Genomic DNA, 17,484 nt, shown 5'->3' on the forward strand with positions numbered 1-17,484 from the left:
CTAGCCTCTACATTCTACGAGACCTGTTCCGTGCACGGCTTCTGGGACTTGTGGTTCTATGCCAAAACCGGTCGGCTAGGTCTCAAGGACTCCGTATCCCAGCATGCCGAGGAGCCGGAAGGCAAGAGCTCAGAGGGCGTACAGTCGCGGCCGCCGGCGGGGGCGCGCAGGCGCGGCGCCCCTGTTTGTCCGCCCCGGAGAGGGGAGGAGGTACCGTCAAGTCAAAACCTTAGCCCAGCCGGAGCTAAACGGGCTTGACTTGAACTGGAACAAGGCATCAGTCCCGGCAGATCGCAGAGTCTCAGAGTGGATGGAGGAAGCCCAGCCTTGAGATCAACGCTAGCCTGGCCGCTGGGCCGACGGAACCGGCAGACAGGCGTGCCCAAGCCACCCAGGGCCTAACGTCAGGTCCCCGGCAAGAAGGCTTTCTCCTCGCTTTGGAACTACAGCCGGATCAGACCGGAACCAGAGCCGTCACACGGAACAGAAGCCAGTGAAGTAGCCGGGCCCGGGCCTCCCGTCGGGGCCGAACTGGGACGAGGCCCCGGGGAGGCCCCTAGGCCACCTTCCTCACCTTCCCTCAAGCCAACGCCCGCCAGGAAGATGCAACGCGCCCTGCCCGGTGCCCGCCAGCATCTGGGGGCCATCCTGGCCAGCGCCAGCGTGGTAGTGAAGGCACTGTGCGCTGTGGTACTATTTCTCTATCTGCTTTCCTTCGCTGTGGACACGGGCTGCCTGGCCGTCACCCCAGGCTACCTTTTTCCACCCAACTTCTGGATCTGGACCCTGGCCACCCATGGGCTCATGGAACAGCACGTGTGGGACGTGGCCATTAGTCTGGCCACAGTAGTTGTGGCCGGACGATTACTGGAGCCCCTCTGGGGAGCCTTGGAGCTGCTCATCTTCTTCTCGGTGGTGAATGTGTCAGTGGGGCTTCTGGGGGCCTTCGCCTACCTCCTCACCTACATGGCTTCCTTCAACTTGGTCTACCTGTTCACTATTCGTATCCACGGCGCCCTGGGCTTCTTAGGTGGTGTCCTGGTAGCGCTCAAGCAAACTATGGGAGACTGTGTGGTTCTGCGAGTGCCCCAGGTCCGCGTCAGCGTAGTTCCCATGCTATTGCTGGCGTTGCTGCTACTCCTCCGGTTGGCCACACTGCTCCAGAGCCCGGCATTGGCTTCCTACGGCTTTGGGCTGCTATCAAGTTGGGTGTATCTTCGCTTCTATCAGCGGCACAGCCGAGGCCGAGGGGACATGGCTGATCATTTTGCTTTTGCCACCTTCTTCCCTGAGATCCTGCAACCGGTAGTGGGACTGCTAGCGAACTTGGTGCATGGCCTCCTGGTGAAGGTGAAGATTTGTCAGAAGACAGTGAAGCGCTACGATGTCGGAGCACCATCGTCCATCACTATCAGCCTCCCAGGCACAGACCCTCAAGATGCGGAGCGGAGAAGGTACTAGGAACTTTTCCAAATTCTTGACTAGCTAGACTATTGGTGTGGCCACATAACCAGGCATTGAGGTGTTTGCACTACGTAGGCTGGAGAGCCACGGACAGGTGTTAGGGGTGGCTTCGACAGGTGTTAGGGGTGGCTTCCGAAAAAAGGACTCAGGTTTTGGCCTTGAGGGAACTCAGTATGTAGGTTTTTGGGCTCTAGTGTGTGTTTCTCATAACTTGGGCCACTTAACCTGTCTGCAGAACACCCAGTCACCTTTGGTCTTGCCTCAGGATTTCCAGATTCTAAGCACTGGTTCTGTGAGAGACAGAAACTGTTGGCCCTTTTCTCCTGTGATAGGAGATGGGGAAGGATGTCTTTGTCCTTAAAGTCTTTCCCATCTTTTTTTTTTTTTTTTTTTTTAGTTCTTTTTTTTTTCGGAGCTGGGGACCGAACCCAGGGCCTTGCGCTTCCTAGGCAAGCGCTCTACCACTGAGCTAAATCCCCAACCCGTCTTTCCCATCTTAATGCAGGACGGTTGGGGTATTACTAAATTCACCCCCGTTTCAGACGTGTCACCAAATAGAGGGAACAGGCCGTATGACCCACTGCAGGAGCCTACTGACCACACGGGGCAGGTCAGAGGCCTTTGTGTTACCTACCAGGCAGCATCTGTAGTTTTACTACATTACTCGCTGGGCACTTTGGCCAAAACAGGAGAAAGCTTTTTGAATTCAGGCCTTACTTTCTGAGACCTGTGGACTCTTTACAGTGTTCCCAGCTCCGGGGAGATCCACAGTTCTGTGTCCAGTGTTACTCCTGAGACTGTCCAGGAAGTTTCTCAGCAGCCTTATTCCTGAGCATTTGTCAAAGGTCCCTGCTTCTGCTCACCTGTGAAAGGGGTTCCTGACCTCAGTGGAAGAGCTCTCTGCTTCTTCTCCACTGAGACTGTAGAGCTGAGTGTGGCCCCTTCCTTGAAGGGGTTACCAGTTGGTGGGTGTGGGAACACAGCCAGGGCATGCTGCAGGCCTGATTCTGGGCCCACGACTTGAGTGTTGGGGGAATGTCCTGGATACGACTCCATCTCGACCTTGCTTAATAGGGGCAATGGGCTGGGGGGCTGAATTTTTGAGGGACAAAGCTGCCCTTGAAGCTGTTCAGATGGGACTGGGCCAGAGCTTGCCCTTGTCCCAGAGAGAAATCTTGCATTGTGACAGTTGGTTGGTCATTCAGAAAACCTCTATCCTCGATCAGGAAAAGGAAGAGTGGGAATTGGCCCAAGACGTGGGTTTCCGGCCCAGTCTGAAGGTTGTTAGCTCACATGGGGTGGCTAATACTCTGCCATACAATTTGTCGTCCAACTGCATGCCACTCTCAGACCTAAAGGACTACAAGGAGAAAAGAGCATTCCACAGAGGTCTCTGACCCTGTGACAAAGTAAGTGCTGGCAAGGACACCCCCAAGAGTAGCCTGTGGAATGACAGGGGTTGGGGTTTTCAGTGCCTGTATCACTGCTGCCCTCCCTGTCTCTTTGCTTGGTGTGGTAGAAGTTTAGATCTTGGAAAGCCAGAGAGAGGATGGCTGGTCTGCCTGCATAGCAGAGAGGTGAGTCGTCAGGATCCACAGCAAACAGCGGAAATGGCCACTTCACCTTCTGTGGGCCAGAGTGCTGAATATTTAGAACCTTGTTCTCCACTGAGGCTGGGTAGCTCAGTGTGTAGGGCACGTCTTCCTTGAAAGAGTTTCCAGCTGGTGTTCAAGGTATGGAAAAGCACACCTCAGGCCCGTTCTGGACCCTACAGCTTGAGACTCCTTTTTTGAGAATTTTTGTGAAAATTCCCTACCTTTTCTCAAAATAATGCCTGCAAACGTCTACCCTGTGGAAATTTGGTGTCCTGCCCACCACATAGCTGTTCCTCCTACAGAGGCTCTGCTAAGGTCTGGGTGTCTCTGTAGGAAGATTGTCACAGGAAGGGTGATGCAAGTTGAAGCTACCTCATTAATAGCCCTTCCCTGAGCTGAGCTGGGTACAGGCCTCTAATCCCTGCTACTCTGGAGGCCGAGGCAGGAGCTAGTAGCTTGAAACCAGCATGGACTGCCTCAAAAAAACAAAAGTGGGGGTTGGGGATTTAGCTCAGTGGTAGAGCGCTTGCCTAGCAAATGCAAGGCCCTGGGTTCGGTCCCCAGCTCCGAAAAAAAAGGAAAAAAAGAAAAAGAAAAAAGAAAAAAAAAAGTGTTTGTTTTAAGGGCTGGGAATATAGCTGTGTGGTGGAGTGCTAGCCCTAGGTTTCATCCCTAGTTCCACAAAAGCAAAAAACCCCATCCTTGGAAATGACACCAGTGCTCACACGCACTCATTTCTAGGGATGACAGCATGCCTCTCCCACCCAGCAGCACCACAGCCACCCATCGTTAGCTAGCAAACTCAGAAGTGTCCGTGTGGCTGGTTTGGGAGGTGGCTGCCAACATCGAGGTAGCCTTGTTGAAGGTGCTTTGGTCTGCAGAGGCCTTGGGTCCTCATTCCAGTTGCCAGAGCAGATCCTGAACCAGGCTCTCGGATGCTGCATGAAGAAGGGAAAGGTGGGAGTTTGGGGACAAACCTCTGGTGGGAGGATTCGGCCTTGTTGAAGAAGGCTGCAGAGTATGTCGGTCTCCCAAACCCACTGTGACCCGCCTTTTCTCTTCTGGCTCCAGGCAACTGGCCCTGAAGGCTCTCAATGAGCGGCTGAAGAGAGTGGAGGATCAGTCAGCCTGGCCCAGCATGGATGATGACGAAGAGGAGGCTGGGGCAAAAACGGACAGTCCTCTGCCCTCAGAACAAGCCTCCACACCCCCGGGGAAGGGGACTGCCCCAGAATCCACTCTCATCACCTTCGAGGCAGCTCCCCTCCTCTAAATCACTCTGAGTGCAGTTCTTCTACTCCCATGCCGTCCCTGATCCGTCTCAGCTACTGCAGAGCACTTACTGCTCTGAGGAGAGGGGAGAGGGTCTGCTGGGGGTTCCTGTGGCCTTCTGCTGTGTCTCGACAACACTACACAGGACCCTTGTTGCTACCTGGTTCTGACTCCAGACAACCACAATGCCAGGTATGGGGCCTCTGAGCGTCAGCCGTCCAGACCCCATTTGCAGTAAGATTGTACCTCAGCAGGTACAATTCCTCACCAAGGAAGTGGCTGCAGGGACACTGGTGCCACAGCTCCTGGGCCAGCCCTTATGTCTGAAACTGGTTGCCAACAGCGCTGAGCCAAGGCAAGGATTTGTATTTGCCAAAAACATTCTGGGGACCCAGCCAGTGTGGGTCTGCACATCCCTACCCACCCCCAGACTGCATTCATATCAGGGTTTCTTGTGCCCTTCTGCTGTGGCAGTGACGACCGTGCCTAGCCGGGGCTGCCACAGTTCCCAGGTATTTTCTACAGGACCACCCAAGCGGGCAGCAAGCCCAGCTTCACAGTATCAATAAAGCGGTTCTTTGAGGTGTGGCTCCTGGACTCTGTCAGGCCACCTTGTGCAGCTCTCTCAACTTTACCAAGTGCAAAGGTAACTTTTCGGGGTCCCAGGGCTCAGTTCCATAGCACCTCCACCTGGCTAAGGATTCCCCCACCCACACACCTTGTCCGTTATTAGGGCATGCCTGCTGCTGGGTGGTCTTGCCTGAGCCATCACCTGAGTCCCTTTCTCCTTCTTCTCCTCAGTCTATCAGAAAGACCTGAGCCAGTGGGCCTGGCACGTGAAGGCCTCTCCATTAGGCACTGGCTTAGGCAGGGCATGGTGCCTCACATCTATAATTCATGTCTCAAACAAACAGAAACTAGGCGCTGAAGGTATAGCTCAGTTGATAGAGAGAGCACTTGCTTAGCATTTCAGAACTCTAGGTTTGAGTCCCAGCACTACATAAATGGGCCATGGTATGTGCACACATGGTACATACATACACGTGTAATCACAGCACTAAGGTGGAACAGGAACATCTGAAGGTGGGTGTCGTCCTTGGCTACACAGTCCAAAGCCCACCTGGGCGACTTGAAACCTTGTCTCAAGAACAGAAGCCGAGTCTCTCTTGTTCATGAGTCCCCTTTTTCCTTTTGAGACAGGGTCTTACTGTAGCCTTGGTTGGCCTAGAGCTCACAGATGTCCCTGCCACAAGTGACCCTGGTTCAACTCCTAAGTTGTGTCCTGTGTGTGACACAGTCCATCTCTAGTCACTAACCATAGTATCCAGACTCCAGCACGGTCAGCTGGAGACAGCTGTGCCCCACATGTAGCCTCCCAGTGCACTGGGTGTCATATGACACCAGTGGGTGTCATAGGAAGGGTCACAGCAGGTTGAGGACTCCCACCTTACCCGGCTGACCATTTTCTCAACAGCGGTCAAGTTTTGTCTGTTTATTTTACTTCTTTCCTCCATGATTTTTGGACACAGCAGTACAAACACAAGCTGTGTGGCTGGGAGACTGCTGCACCCCACCTTTATCCAGACATGTGACCCACGCTCCCCTGGGCTGACAGCAAGAAAGGGAGGAGCAAAAATGTCACATTTCTACCCCTGAGTGCCCTAGTACCTGAAATGTCCCCCAACCCAGTCAGCTGTGAGAGTCCAACAGGTCCCCAGCTGAGGTCCAACTCCAGGCTCTCCAACAGCTGGCCGGTGCTCACGGTTGGATCCTCTTGCGGTATAAGTAGGCATTGCTCACTTGGTTCATGATTACCAAACTGGTGAGGATGGGGCACAACACAGCCAGGTACCAGGCACCACCAGTGACATTGGCGGTGAACCAGAGTGAACACATGCCCAGTAGGAGGCTGGTACTACCCAGCAGGTAGCCCACTAACCCAGAAGTGGCATGGTAGAGTTTCAGTTTTGCCAGGGGCCACCGGGGCAGCAACTTTGGGTAGAGCAGCCCCACACCCCCTGAACACTGCAGACCTGCCCACAGCACAGCTAACAGCCCTGCCTGCCCATGTCGAGTGGCCAGGTGTGCTTTGCCAAGCTGCTCTTTGTGGAGGATGACGAGACCTAGACCCAGCAGAGCACAGAGTAGGGCTAGCAGCTGTAGCACCCAGTGGCAGCGTGCTCGGACCTTCCTTGAGAGGGAACGCAGCAGTGAACTCTCAGGAGAGAACATCAGGAGTGCTTCAGTCATCAGGAAGGAGAACTGAGGAGACAGAGAAACTCCAGTGAACTCTGAGCACTTTAGATAACCTTCCACAATGGTGCAACCCCCTTCCACTGCCTTCCTCCAAGGACAAAAAGCTGCATTTGGTGGGATGGTAGAAGGCACTGTGTGGCACGAAGCAGCTGCCCTGAGCAGTTGGGGAGTGCTGCCTCTTCTAGACTTCTTCCTAGGTGCTTTTCTGAAATATCACCTCTGCTACATTACCCAGCAAACAAGGTTTGAGACGTGGCAGTTATAAATGATTCACCGGCTTTGTTTCCCTCCCATGGGGCAGGATACAATTTCTTGGCATGAGCTGGCCACATGGGTGCACTGTTTCAGGGAAAATTAGATGCATCCCCATAAATTAAGGTTTTTAGGGACAGAGCAACCTCCAAATGCCATTTCCCAGCTTCCTAGCTGGAGGTAACAGAAGCCTCCATTTGTGCTTGGGTGAGCATCACCCATTTGTCCTGGGCCTTGAATACTGTTTTTCAAGCCTTGGATATATGTTAGAAGTAGTAGTGGGAACATGCACCTCCTCTAAACTGGCATTAAATGCCTTCAAGGAGGGTCATCACCCATGCCCACATCCTACCCCTAAAAGCTGCCCAGAGCCACTACTTACAGCCAGAGACATAAGAACAGGATGCCAGGAGAATAGACCTGGAATGAGAAGAGGACACCATGGAACTGAGGGGAAAGAACCAGCTTACTGCTGTCTATAGACTGGATCATCACCTGAGGGTGTGTCAAAATGGGAGCCCCCTCTCTTACCAACCCCCTATTATCCCCCTGACACAGAAAGCATGCTCTGCCACTCCTCTGGAGGAGGCTTCTTCCTCCAGCGTCTCCAGTCAGGAATGAAATGTCAAGTCAAAGGAAGAGAAGCCATGTACTCTAAAGCTTAGCCAGGCTGAGAGAGCCCCCACACTGATCTGCTCTACCCAGGATGTGAAATACCTTCAACAAAGAATATTCCTCAGCCAGTCAAACTTGTTCCCAGGAATTAAGCCCATCATTTCCTACTGCTCCCTGTTCCCCAAAAGAATTGGCTTTTTTCCCCTTACCATAAGTCGACTATGAATTCTACTTACTGGAGCCAGGTCTGGCAAGCACAGCCACGAAGATGGTAAACCCTAACGCCACAAGGTGGGCTGCAGCCCCGGAGGCAGTGCGCAGAGCTCGGTAGATGTGCGACTCCGTCTCCACAGAAAGGGCCATGGTCAGCCGATAGCTGTACAGCCTGAAAGCATCGTAGGCGTTGGCAAGAGTGCCCACTGTCCACGCCTCTCACTGGGGACAGTAATTCAGGACAGAAATGGCACCTTTTCCCGGAGAAGTTATGACAGGAGCAGAACAATGCCGGCACCAACAGTCCCAACTTAGCAGAGTCTACCTGTCAAACACCTGTATTTGAAGTGGTACTGATCGCACCTTCCAAGCGGGAGGAGGAAGACTACAAATCCCAGAATGCAGCACGTCATCGCTAGCCGGAACGGAAGGCGTGGAGCACTACGGGAATTGTATTTCCCAGCTGCTTTCCTACCTAAGCGTGAATCTCTTTGCACAGTGCCTCCCCATGTGCACCTGGCACGCTGTACCTCCACCGTAGAATTTTGCCTTCCTCACCTGCTTCTCAGGTTCGACGCAGTGACTTCCTCCAAAATAAACTGGACCCTCGGGCCCGCCAGCCGCGCCACCGCTCCGTTACGGAGGCGCTTCACTTCCGGGTGCGATGTCTACCCACCCAAGACTTCCTGGGACAAGCCCCCTCCCATCCCATACAGAGGCAGCCACGCCCCCTGAGTCGTCCTGCGCAGGCGCCGTTGAGTTGACGGCTCTTTTGGTTTGAGCTCTCAAACCTGTGTGACCTAGCCAGGCCTCTTTCTCTTTTTGACAGGTATTCTAAGGGGTGGAGGCGACCACCACACGAAAAGCAGGGGTTACAGACTTGGGTCCGGACAGCGCCATGGGCAGCAGCTGCCGCATCGAATGCATATTCTTCAGCGAGTTCCACCCCACGCTGGGACCCAAAATTACCTATCAGGTGCCTTGCACACTCCCGGGACTAGGCGGGGGTGGGGCTTGGGGGGGCTGCTCTCTGGAGCTCAGCTGGCTGCCTGGAGGGGTTGTGGTGCATCCACACATGCCATTGCATTCACAGATAACTTTGATTGGAAAGGGTACATAGATGGTCTCTGGTTTCTAATGTGGGGGAGGAGTTTTGGCCCCAAAACTGAATCAGGCTATAGGTTTTGGGGAGGTGCTAGGTCTCATGAAGATTTAGATGACCCAAGAGAAACACTGGACTGAGACATAAATGCTATCTCAGAGTCAAATGACTGTAAAAGGAAATTCCAGGTAGTGGGAATAGTAAACAAAAAAGCCAAGGAAACTTGCCAGAACATACCACCCAGTCCCGATGTCCACTGAGGGAACTCTCATCGCTGCCTTCTCCAGGTCCCTGAGGATTTCATCTCCCGAGAGCTGTTTGACACTGTCCAAGTATACATCATCACCAAGCCCGAGTTACAGAACAAGCTTATCACTGTGTGAGGCCTTAGTCGGGTGGGAGCAAATGGGTCCCAGGCTGGCTTGGGGGTGCAGGCTGACTCCATTCTACCCACCCAGCACGGCCATGGAGAAGAAGCTGATTGGCTGCCCCGTGTGCATCGAACACAAGAAGTACAGCCGCAACGCACTCCTCTTCAACCTGGGCTTCGTGTGTGATGCTCAGGCTAAGACTTGTGCCCTGGAACCCATTGTTAAGAAGCTGGCCGGCTACTTAACCACACTGGAGGTCTGCAGCAAGATGGGCACGGGTGGGGAAAGAGTTCCTGGGTTTCTAATCCCCAGCCTCCAGCATCTGGCTCAGAATGCTGCCAGTCCAGCCGGGCGCTTAAGGTGTACTCACTCAACTATGCTGTCCGTGTTCTACCCAGCTCGAAAGTAGCTTTGTATCCACCGAGGAGAGCAAGCAGAAGCTAGTGCCCATCATGACTATCTTACTGGAAGAGCTAAATGCCTCTGGCCGGTGCACTCTACCCATCGGTATGGCCACGGGAGGAGGAGAAGATTCTTAAATAAGTGGGTGGGCAAGAAATAGTCACGGGTTGAAACAGTGGCATCTGAGGGTCCAGGGTATAATGGGGCCAGGATTGGAGGAGCATCCTGCAGAACTCCCTTCAGTTCTACTTCTTGGCTACAATCATCGCCCTCTTTGGACCTCGGTTCCTCGCCCCATAAAAGAGGAATAATGATCCTCCCAAGAGCCACCTCAGTTAATTAACGCTGGGAGATCTAGAGAGTAGCTGAGGGTCCCTTGGGAAGGATGTCACTGATGATGTGCTGGGGTCCCCTGCAGATGAATCCAACACCATCCACTTGAAGGTGATTGAGCAGCGGCCTGACCCTCCCGTTGCGCAGGAATATGATGTGCCTGTCTTTACAAAGGACAAAGAGGACTTCTTCAGCTCCCAGTGGGACCTCACCACACAGCAGGTATGCCAGCCCTCTCTTAGGGATTACCACCTTGAGCTGTCCCCGACCTTAGCCTTGTGTCACCCTTGCTGCCCCTGCCTTGCTCTGTACAGATCCTCCCCTACATCGATGGATTTCGTCATGTCCAAAAGATCTCCGCTGAGGCAGACGTGGAGCTCAACCTGGTGCGCATTGCCATTCAGAACCTGCTGTGAGTGAAGATACAGTTACTGTCCATCGCAGGGACACAGCCCGAGGAGAGCCAAAGGATGTTGGGTATGAGGGAGGGAAACGGGGTGTCTGGAAGCTAAGCAGAGCTCTTTCCCCTTAGGTACTATGGTGTTGTGACACTGGTATCCATTCTCCAGGTAGGTGAGTCAAGGATGCCGTTAAGTAAAATGAGAGCCACATGGCTGGGCCCCATCCAGTCTCCAAAGCACGTTACTCAGGCCCTTATGCCCCTGCTGTGTTCTAGTACTCCAATGTGTATTGCCCAACGCCAAAAGTCCAGGACCTGGTGGATGACAAGTCCCTGCAGGAGGCATGTCTATCCTACGTCACCAAACAAGGTAATGGCAGTCCCTGGGGCAGACTAATCTGGAAAGGACATGATCACGTAGGACTAACCCTGGCACCCACAGGACACAAAAGAGCCAGTCTCCGAGATGTATTCCAGCTGTACTGCAGCCTGAGCCCTGGTACCACTGTGCGAGACCTCATCGGCCGCCACCCCCAGCAGTTACAACATGTTGATGAAAGGTCAGAGGGGCATTCCCAGGCATGGCGGGTTGGACTGTCTTGGGTCTCTCTGGAAGAGCCTTAAGTCGAATAGGAAGTAGGGGATCCCCTGAGAGTAGAAGTATGAAGCCTGCCTGTCCAGGCAGAGGGTGAGTTTGGAGGCCTCTCTAGACCATAAACTCGCCAGAGGGTTAGTGTGTCTGGAATATCAACATATCCCCCCACAATCCTTCAGGAAGCTGATCCAGTTTGGGCTTATGAAGAACCTCATCCGGAGACTACAGAAATATCCAGTCCGAGTGTCTCGGGAGGAACGAAGCCACCCTGCCCGGCTCTACACAGGCTGTCACAGCTATGATGAGATCTGCTGCAAGACAGGTAGAGGCAGGCAGGGCAGGTGGGGGGAGGGGAGGACTGACTGGCCATGCCAGGCCTGCTGACCTTGCTTTGCTCACACCCCCAGGCATGAGCTACCATGAGCTGGACGAGCGACTAGAAAATGACCCAAACATCATCATCTGCTGGAAGTGAGGCTGGCTGGCTGGAGCATATTACTGTGGTTACTTGCCCCTACTAAGCCCTCATTGGTCCATGGGAGCTAGACAAGTAGTCTAGTACATGTGGTCTGGAGGGGTGAGCCTCTGTTTTGTAAATAAAGTCATGTGTTTCATCCTGTGGAATATAAAGGCCAGTGAATGTGAAAGCTATGTCAACCGACTGGGTTGACTGGAGCGCCATCTAGTGGACAGAAATGTCAATAAACAGGCCAAGAGGCTTTGTTTTATTTTTATTTTTGTTTGTTTGTTTTGAGGGGGAAGGAGGTTGATTTTTTTTTTTTTTTTTGAGACAGGGTCTCACCATGTAACTCTGGCTGTCCTGGGATTCACTATTTAGCCCAGGCTGGCCTCGCACTCAGAGAGCTGACTACCTCTGCCTCAGAGTGCTAAGATTAAAGGTAGGCACTGAACCGCCTAGCCACACCTAGATTTTTAATGGTTTGGTTTTTTGTTTTGGTGGTGAGTAGCCGATAGAGCTGAGACGGGCTCTTATATAGACAGGCTGGCCTGGAACTTCCTGGTTTGAACTTCTGGTTCTCCTGCCTTGGTCTCCTGGGGATTAGGATTATAGGTTTCTGTTCCCACAGCCCACGTATGCAGTCCTGGGCATTGAAGACAAGGCTTTGTGCATGCGAGACAGGCAAGTACTCAGCTCTGGCCTGTAAACTGATTGCCAAGGAAGATCTGGGTGACTTAAGCTGAACCCTGAAGGAATAAGACTATTCCAGAAGAAATAAGTCAAGGGCCAAACATGTTTGCCCATGCTTATAATACTAACACTAAGGAGACTGACACAAGAGATTTGCCCCAAGTTCAAGAACAGCTTGGACTACATAACGAGTTAAAACCAAGTTAGGTGACACAGTCAGACCCTGTGTCCAGGGAAAGCCTACAAGGCTGGAACATGGGAAACAAGCATGGCGGTGGACGCCTGAATCCCCAACACTTGGGAAGCTGACCAAGAAAAAGAAAAATGTAAACCAGCCCTGATTCTGTAGCGAGCTCATGTTGGTCTTGGCTATGAGACCCTGTCTCAAAAAAAAGAGGAAGAGGTGCTGGGGAGATGGCCCACACACAAACATTTTTAAAGTAAAAGAGGTGGGACAAAAATTGAAGCGCGGGGGTAGGAGAGAGGCTGAGGGCAGGTTCTTGGGAGTAGCTGGCAAACCACTGTGACTGTGGTCAAGTATTTTGGGATCCAGGAAGAATGTTAGATGTACATCATTAGGGCTCCTGGCCTGAGCACGGTAGTGCATGCCTTAATTTCAGCACTAAAGAGACAGAGACTGGTGGAGCTCTTTGACTTGAAGGCCAGTTTGGTATAAATAGGAAGTTCCCCGCCAGCCTGTATCATAAAGTAAAACAAAAAACAAACAAACAAACAAAAAGACTCGGCTGCAGAAACGGCTAAGACAGTGCAGCTGCAGGAGTTGGTGAGGATCCGAGTTACTTCACAGCTGCGCAAGCCCCAGAGAGATGTGGTGAGTGGGTCTCGCATTGGGGCTGCTTATTGGCGGTGAGGTGGGCGTGGCATCGGGACAAAACTACGCAGGCGCCAAGCTCCCTCGTTTCCGTGGCGACGAGGACTCACACGCCTCAACGGCTTAGCAACTGTTCTGTCCCAAGACTTTGGTCCTGCCGCTGGACTCTGTCGTCCTTAAATATTTCAGTTTTCCTTCTCCATTCCGACTGCTTCCTGAAGCCAAAGGAATCTTGGTCCCTGGCATGGGTGACCTGGAGCTGCTGCTGCCTGGGGAGGCTGAGGTGCTGGTGCAGGGCCTGCACAGCTTCCAGCTTCGGGAGATGGGATCTGAAGGGTGAGGCAGCTGCAACAGGTGGAGTCACCTGGTCGTTTAGTGGAGGAGTTTGGGACTGACATTGGAGAAGGGGTTGCCAGTGTGGAGGGGTCTCCAGGTGGGTAGGGAAAGCTCTCAGAGATAGAAGCGTAGGGCCTGGGGACAGGATCATGGTAGGCTTTAGTAGGATCCAGCCCCACCCTCACTCCCGCTGCACATCTGGACACCCAATGCACATATGCATCTCTTCCGGGGCAGGTGGAGTAAGCAACATGAGAACCTGGAGAAGTTGAACATGCAAGCCATCCTCGATGCAACTGTCAGCCAGGCTGAGCCCATCCAGGAACTGTTGGTCACCCACGGGAAGGTAGATCCAGGCCCCAGGCAGGATTTCCACCTTCCTACTGTACCTCTCGGGGGACACTGGGCCCCTGTTCTTCCTTCCGACCCCAGACACCTGTCATTCCTAAGTGGGAAAGAAAAATATGTTTGTTTCATTTTGAGGTAAGGTGTCGATCTGTTGCCCAGACAGCCATGAGCTTATTACCTTCCTGTTTCTGCCTCACAAGTGCTGGGGCTGCAGGCGTGCCTCACTGTACCTGGCTACATTTCCTATTGTAGTGGATCCTAGACTCCAGGGGGAGCACTCAAGTGCTGACATGAGCCTGAACTGACTGTAAGGCCAAAGAGCTCCTTACTAAGGAGGAAGCAGCTTTCCAAATGGGGAAGGTAGCCTTTCTGACACAAGAGGAGAAAGTAGAAGCAAGCCAGGAAGATGCCAGGTTGGAGGATGGGCCAAGGGCGGTACTCACTCCCCTGCAAGAGAAAGACAGAGCTGGGTAGCAGGGGTCGGTCTAGGAGCAAGGCAGTAAAGGGTCTCAGTAAGAGTGAGGCCAAGGGCTGGAGAGATGGCTCAGTGGTTAGAGTACTACTGACTGCTCTTCCAGAGGTCCTGAGTTCAATTCCCAGCAACCACATGGTGGCTCACAACCATCTGTAATGAGATCTAATGCCTTTTCCTGGTGTGTCTGAAGATAGCTACAGTGTACTTATATATAATAAATGAATCCTTAAAAAAAAAAAGAGTGGGGTTGGGGATTTAGCTCAGTGGTAGAGCGCTTGCCTAGGAAGCGCAAGGCCCTGGGTTCGGTCCCCAGCTCCGAAAAAAAAGAACCAAAAAAAAAAAAAAAAAGAGTGAGGCCAAGGCACCCAACCAGCTGACCAGGTGACAAAGACCAAAGTAAGGACAGGAAGAGGAGAGCATCCCTAAAAGGGGAGATGCCTGGATGGAGGTGGGGTAAGAAGCAGAAGGCACAGTGAAGGTCATTCAGTGGAAACCCAAGAGAGCTGAGACTTAGCCTGGTCTAAAATCCAGACAGGAGAGCTGGGAAGGCAAGGCAAGTCCATTTAACCCCTGCCCCTCCCCTGCCCCTCCCCTGCCCCTCACAGATCCCAACGCTGGTGGAGGAGCTGATTGCTGTGGAGATGTGGAAACAGAAGGTGTTCCCGGTGCTGTGCCGGCTGGAGGACTTCAAGCCCCAGAACACCTTCCCCATATACATGGTGGTGAGCTGGGCCCTCAGGAGTCCTAGGCCACGAAAGGTAGTTAACAGCCCCACCTCTCCCTCTCAGCCCAGCCCTGTTCTCTTCGACAGGTACATCATGAGGCCTCCATCATCAATCTCCTAGAGACAGTATTCTTCCACAAGGTGAGACATTCTCCCTGAAAGACTCTACTCCTTGTCTGTCGGGAAAGGCATCAAATCCCAGAATCATTCCCTCCCTTACCCCCCCAGGAAGTGTGTGAATCAGCAGATGACACGGTCTTGGACCTAGTAGACTACTGCCACCGCAAGCTGATACTGCTAGTGGCTCGGAAAGGCGGTGGTGACCTGTCTGAGGAAGAACGGTTCCAGGACAGTACCCCTATGCAAGTAAGCTCAGGTTCCCCAGACTTAGCAAAATCTCGATGTGAGTTCCCTCTGGCCTCCTCAGGGAGGAGGGTGAATACTGTGTGCCTCTGCCCACCCACCCCCACCCCCAGGAGCTGCAGAAGCAGGCAGAGATGATGGAGTTTGAGATCTCCCTGAAAGCCCTCTCCGTGCTTCGATACATCACAGATTGCATGGATAGGTGGGCCACCCTCCAGGTCCTGGGCACACGATAAAGGGTTGTGCGTCCTGGCCCGTAGCCTCTCTAACCAACCGCCCTTCTCCCGAACCCCTAGCCTCTCCCTGAGCACACTGAACCGAATGCTTACCACACACAACTTGCCCTGCCTCCTGGTGGAACTGCTAGAGCACAGTCCCTGGAGCCGGCGGGAAGGAGGTAAGGCTCTCTTCCCCCTACTTGCCTAAGACTGTAACTGGTTGCTTCCGGAACCTCCTTCAAGATCAATGGAAGTGTACAGCATACACACTGAGGATTCTGGGATGCCTCACCCTAGAGGGGACTAGATTTTGACTCTGAGGCAGGCAAGGCCTCTGAGTCATTTATTGAAAATCAACCTTGTTCTGACAAATCTGGTGGTCCAGGCTTTCAAACGATGCCAGGTAAGGACAACACACTCTCTTTTTTTTTTCTTTTTTCTTTCTTTCTTTTTTTTTCCGGTGCTGGGGACCAAACCCAGGGCCTTGCGCTTGCTAAGCAAGCGTTCTACCACTGAGCTAAATCCCCAACCCCAGGACGACACACTCTCAAAGTGAACACAACACCTCATTCTCCTCCCCAGGCAAGCTGCAGCATTTTGAGAGTGGCCGATGGCAGACAGTGGCCCCCTCAGAGCATCAAAAGCTGAACAAACTGGATGGGCAAGTATGGATCGCCTTGTACAATCTACTGCTCAGTCCTGAGGCCCGAACCCGTTACTGCCTTACAAACTTTGCCAAGGGACAGCTGCTTAAGGTGGAGAACTCAAAGACCCTACCCATCCCCACTGTGCCCCGCCCAGCCCCGCCCCGCCCCGCCCCCATAGCATCCCTGTCTGTCCCCGCCCTCTTTCCACCACTTGGGCTTCAGAGGACAAGGGAGTTGGAAAGATGCAAACCCTCCCAAGTACTCTCAGCCCCAACTTCAGGACTTCCTGTCTTTGGGCCCTCTGGCTAGGAACAGTTTCCCAATGGCCTTCCCTGGATACCTTGCAGCTTCAGGCCTTCCTCACCGACACACTGCTTGACCAGCTGCCCAACCTTGCTGATCTGAAGAGTTTCCTGGCCCACCTGGCCCTGGTTGAAACTCAACCCCCTAAGAAGGACCTAGTGTTAGAACAGGTGAGCCCCTAGAAATTGAGTGCTTGGGACCACGGTCCACTTTTCTGGTTCCTTCCTTCCTATCTCCATTACACTCTTTTAGATCCCAGAAATCTGGGATCGGCTGGAGCGAGAGAACAAAGGCAAGTGGCAGGCTATCGCCAAGCACCAGCTTCAGCACGTATTCAGCCTCTCCGAGAAGGATCTTCGCCAACAAGCACAGAGGTAAAGTCCCGCTAAGCGGCTCAAGTCACGTGCACAGGACGAAGAAGGGAAGGTCACGAGGGTTTCTGTGCTCCAACCTGCCAGGTCCATTCAGATCTTCTTGACTCCTCCCCCAGGTGGGCTGAAACCTACAGGCTGGACGTCCTAGAGGCTGTAGCTCCGGAGAGGCCCCGCTGTGCCTACTGCAGTGCCGAGGCCTCCAAGCGCTGCTCCAGATGCCAGAAAGTGTGGTATTGCTGCAGGTGAGAAGATCCTGGGACCTTAGTTTCCCCCTAAGCTCCAACCCTGGGTCTTCCCACGAGCCCATTGTCATGCAACCCACCTCGCTGCAGGGAGTGTCAAGTCAAGCACTGGGAGAAGCACGGAAAGACGTGTGTTCTAGCAGCCCAGGGTGACAGAGCCAAGTGAAGGCCAGTAGCTGCTGAGGGCCGACAGAAGAGTGCACCCAGAATGTGACTCTGAGCTTCAGGGACTCTTGCCTGGCCCCTGTCAGACCTCAATTTCCCTGGTTGAGGAGCACAGCTGAGTCAAGAAGAGCTGCAAACCACTACACAGAAGCGAAGGCTCTTCACTTCCTGCCCCACCCAGCAAATACGTAGAGGACCAGGCCACAGCATCAGCAAACTAGCAGACAGGGTTGGGGGGTTGTGAGCAAGGGCCGGATGTGGAGACCCTCTTCCTTTCTCACAATAAAGCAGACTCATGAAACGCATCAGTGTGGCGCTTGATAGTCATCCTTGGGGGCGGGGGAGAAGGGGCGATGGGGCGAAGACTGGAAGGAAAGACTGGGAAGGGGCTCTTTGAAAGGGCCCACCCCTGTGCTGTGCCCCGCCCACAAGTCCAC

General features: G+C 53.3%; 4 protein-coding genes across 8 annotated transcripts; 3 read left to right on the plus strand and 1 right to left on the minus strand.

Annotated features, from left to right (window-relative positions):
- Window positions 1-70: 70 nt before the first annotated feature.
- Window positions 71-4,935, plus strand: Tmem115 (transmembrane protein 115). The gene is made up of 2 exons (NM_001108779.2): window positions 71-1,454; window positions 4,131-4,935. Exons 1-2 carry the CDS (start codon window positions 604-606, stop codon window positions 4,330-4,332), a joined length of 1,053 nt encoding a protein of 350 aa, NP_001102249.1. The 5' UTR covers window positions 71-603; the 3' UTR covers window positions 4,333-4,935.
- An 873-nt stretch (window positions 4,936-5,808) lies between these two features.
- On the minus strand, window positions 5,809-8,399 carry Cyb561d2 (cytochrome b561 family, member D2). 3 transcript variants are annotated; one of them, XM_006243804.5, is made up of 4 exons: window positions 8,226-8,399; window positions 7,691-7,839; window positions 7,222-7,259; window positions 5,809-6,593 (listed from the first exon to the last, which is right to left on the minus strand). In XM_006243804.5, the coding sequence occupies exons 2-4, from the start codon at window positions 7,815-7,817 to the stop codon at window positions 6,090-6,092; spliced, it is 669 nt and encodes a 222-aa protein (XP_006243866.1). In that variant the 5' UTR covers window positions 7,818-7,839; window positions 8,226-8,399; the 3' UTR covers window positions 5,809-6,089. The 3 variants fall into 3 exon arrangements, with proteins under 3 accessions (XP_006243866.1, XP_038937724.1, NP_001007754.1); XM_039081796.2 differs by having other exon boundaries at window positions 7,922-8,340; NM_001007753.1 differs by having other exon boundaries at window positions 7,691-8,331.
- An 8-nt stretch (window positions 8,400-8,407) lies between these two features.
- Nprl2 (NPR2-like, GATOR1 complex subunit) lies at window positions 8,408-11,604 on the plus strand. 2 transcript variants are annotated; one of them, NM_001025744.2, is made up of 11 exons: window positions 8,431-8,643; window positions 9,057-9,148; window positions 9,228-9,396; window positions 9,539-9,647; window positions 9,961-10,097; window positions 10,190-10,287; window positions 10,408-10,444; window positions 10,552-10,645; window positions 10,718-10,835; window positions 11,050-11,192; window positions 11,278-11,604. In NM_001025744.2, exons 1-11 carry the CDS (start codon window positions 8,566-8,568, stop codon window positions 11,343-11,345), a joined length of 1,143 nt encoding a protein of 380 aa, NP_001020915.2. In that variant the 5' UTR covers window positions 8,431-8,565; the 3' UTR covers window positions 11,346-11,604. The 2 variants fall into 2 exon arrangements, 1 of the variants encoding a protein (NP_001020915.2); XR_010053995.1 differs by lacking the exons at window positions 10,408-10,444; window positions 10,718-10,835; window positions 11,050-11,192; window positions 11,278-11,604 and having other exon boundaries at window positions 8,408-8,643; window positions 10,190-10,352; window positions 10,445-10,581.
- Window positions 11,605-12,754: 1,150 nt separating this feature from the next.
- Zmynd10 (zinc finger, MYND-type containing 10) lies at window positions 12,755-17,352 on the plus strand. 2 transcript variants are annotated; one of them, NM_001004284.1, is made up of 12 exons: window positions 12,994-13,188; window positions 13,426-13,534; window positions 14,617-14,733; window positions 14,823-14,876; window positions 14,964-15,101; window positions 15,212-15,300; window positions 15,395-15,495; window positions 15,899-16,071; window positions 16,311-16,436; window positions 16,519-16,640; window positions 16,757-16,882; window positions 16,973-17,352. In NM_001004284.1, exons 1-12 carry the CDS (start codon window positions 13,097-13,099, stop codon window positions 17,046-17,048), a joined length of 1,323 nt encoding a protein of 440 aa, NP_001004284.1. In that variant the 5' UTR covers window positions 12,994-13,096; the 3' UTR covers window positions 17,049-17,352. The 2 variants fall into 2 exon arrangements, 1 of the variants encoding a protein (NP_001004284.1); XR_010053996.1 differs by lacking the exons at window positions 16,757-16,882; window positions 16,973-17,352 and having other exon boundaries at window positions 12,755-13,188; window positions 16,279-16,436.
- The last annotated feature ends 132 nt before the right edge of the window (window positions 17,353-17,484 follow it).

The sequence above is a fragment of the Rattus norvegicus genome, chromosome 8 (assembly GCF_036323735.1).
Source record: "Rattus norvegicus strain BN/NHsdMcwi chromosome 8, GRCr8, whole genome shotgun sequence".
Lineage (NCBI taxonomy): Eukaryota > Metazoa > Chordata > Mammalia > Rodentia > Muridae > Rattus > Rattus norvegicus.

What these genes read in the sequence shown, in the direction of transcription:
- Tmem115 (NM_001108779.2), top strand. Translation starts at nt 604, where the DNA reads ATGCAACGCGCCCTGCCCGGTGCCCGCCAGCATCTGGGGGCCATCCTG. An exon ending in CAAGATGCGGAGCGGAGAAG is followed by an intron (nt 1,455 to 4,130) that starts GTACTAGGAACT and finishes TTCTGGCTCCAG; the next exon opens with GCAACTGGCCCTGAAGGCTC.
- Cyb561d2 (XM_006243804.5), bottom strand. Translation starts at nt 7,817, where the DNA reads ATGGCCCTTTCTGTGGAGACGGAGTCGCACATCTACCGAGCTCTGCGC. An exon ending in GCTTGCCAGACCTGGCTCCA is followed by an intron (nt 7,260 to 7,690) that starts GTAAGTAGAATT and finishes TTCTCATTCCAG; the next exon opens with GTCTATTCTCCTGGCATCCT. An exon ending in CTGTTCTTATGTCTCTGGCT is followed by an intron (nt 6,594 to 7,221) that starts GTAAGTAGTGGC and finishes CTGTCTCCTCAG; the next exon opens with TTCTCCTTCCTGATGACTGA.
- Nprl2 (NM_001025744.2), top strand. Translation starts at nt 8,566, where the DNA reads ATGGGCAGCAGCTGCCGCATCGAATGCATATTCTTCAGCGAGTTCCAC. An exon ending in ATTGCCATTCAGAACCTGCT is followed by an intron (nt 10,288 to 10,407) that starts GTGAGTGAAGAT and finishes CTTTCCCCTTAG; the next exon opens with GTACTATGGTGTTGTGACAC. An exon ending in ATCCTACGTCACCAAACAAG is followed by an intron (nt 10,646 to 10,717) that starts GTAATGGCAGTC and finishes TGGCACCCACAG; the next exon opens with GACACAAAAGAGCCAGTCTC.
- Zmynd10 (NM_001004284.1), top strand. Translation starts at nt 13,097, where the DNA reads ATGGGTGACCTGGAGCTGCTGCTGCCTGGGGAGGCTGAGGTGCTGGTG. An exon ending in CTGGAGCCGGCGGGAAGGAG is followed by an intron (nt 15,496 to 15,898) that starts GTAAGGCTCTCT and finishes TCTCCTCCCCAG; the next exon opens with GCAAGCTGCAGCATTTTGAG. An exon ending in CCAAGGGACAGCTGCTTAAG is followed by an intron (nt 16,072 to 16,310) that starts GTGGAGAACTCA and finishes GATACCTTGCAG; the next exon opens with CTTCAGGCCTTCCTCACCGA.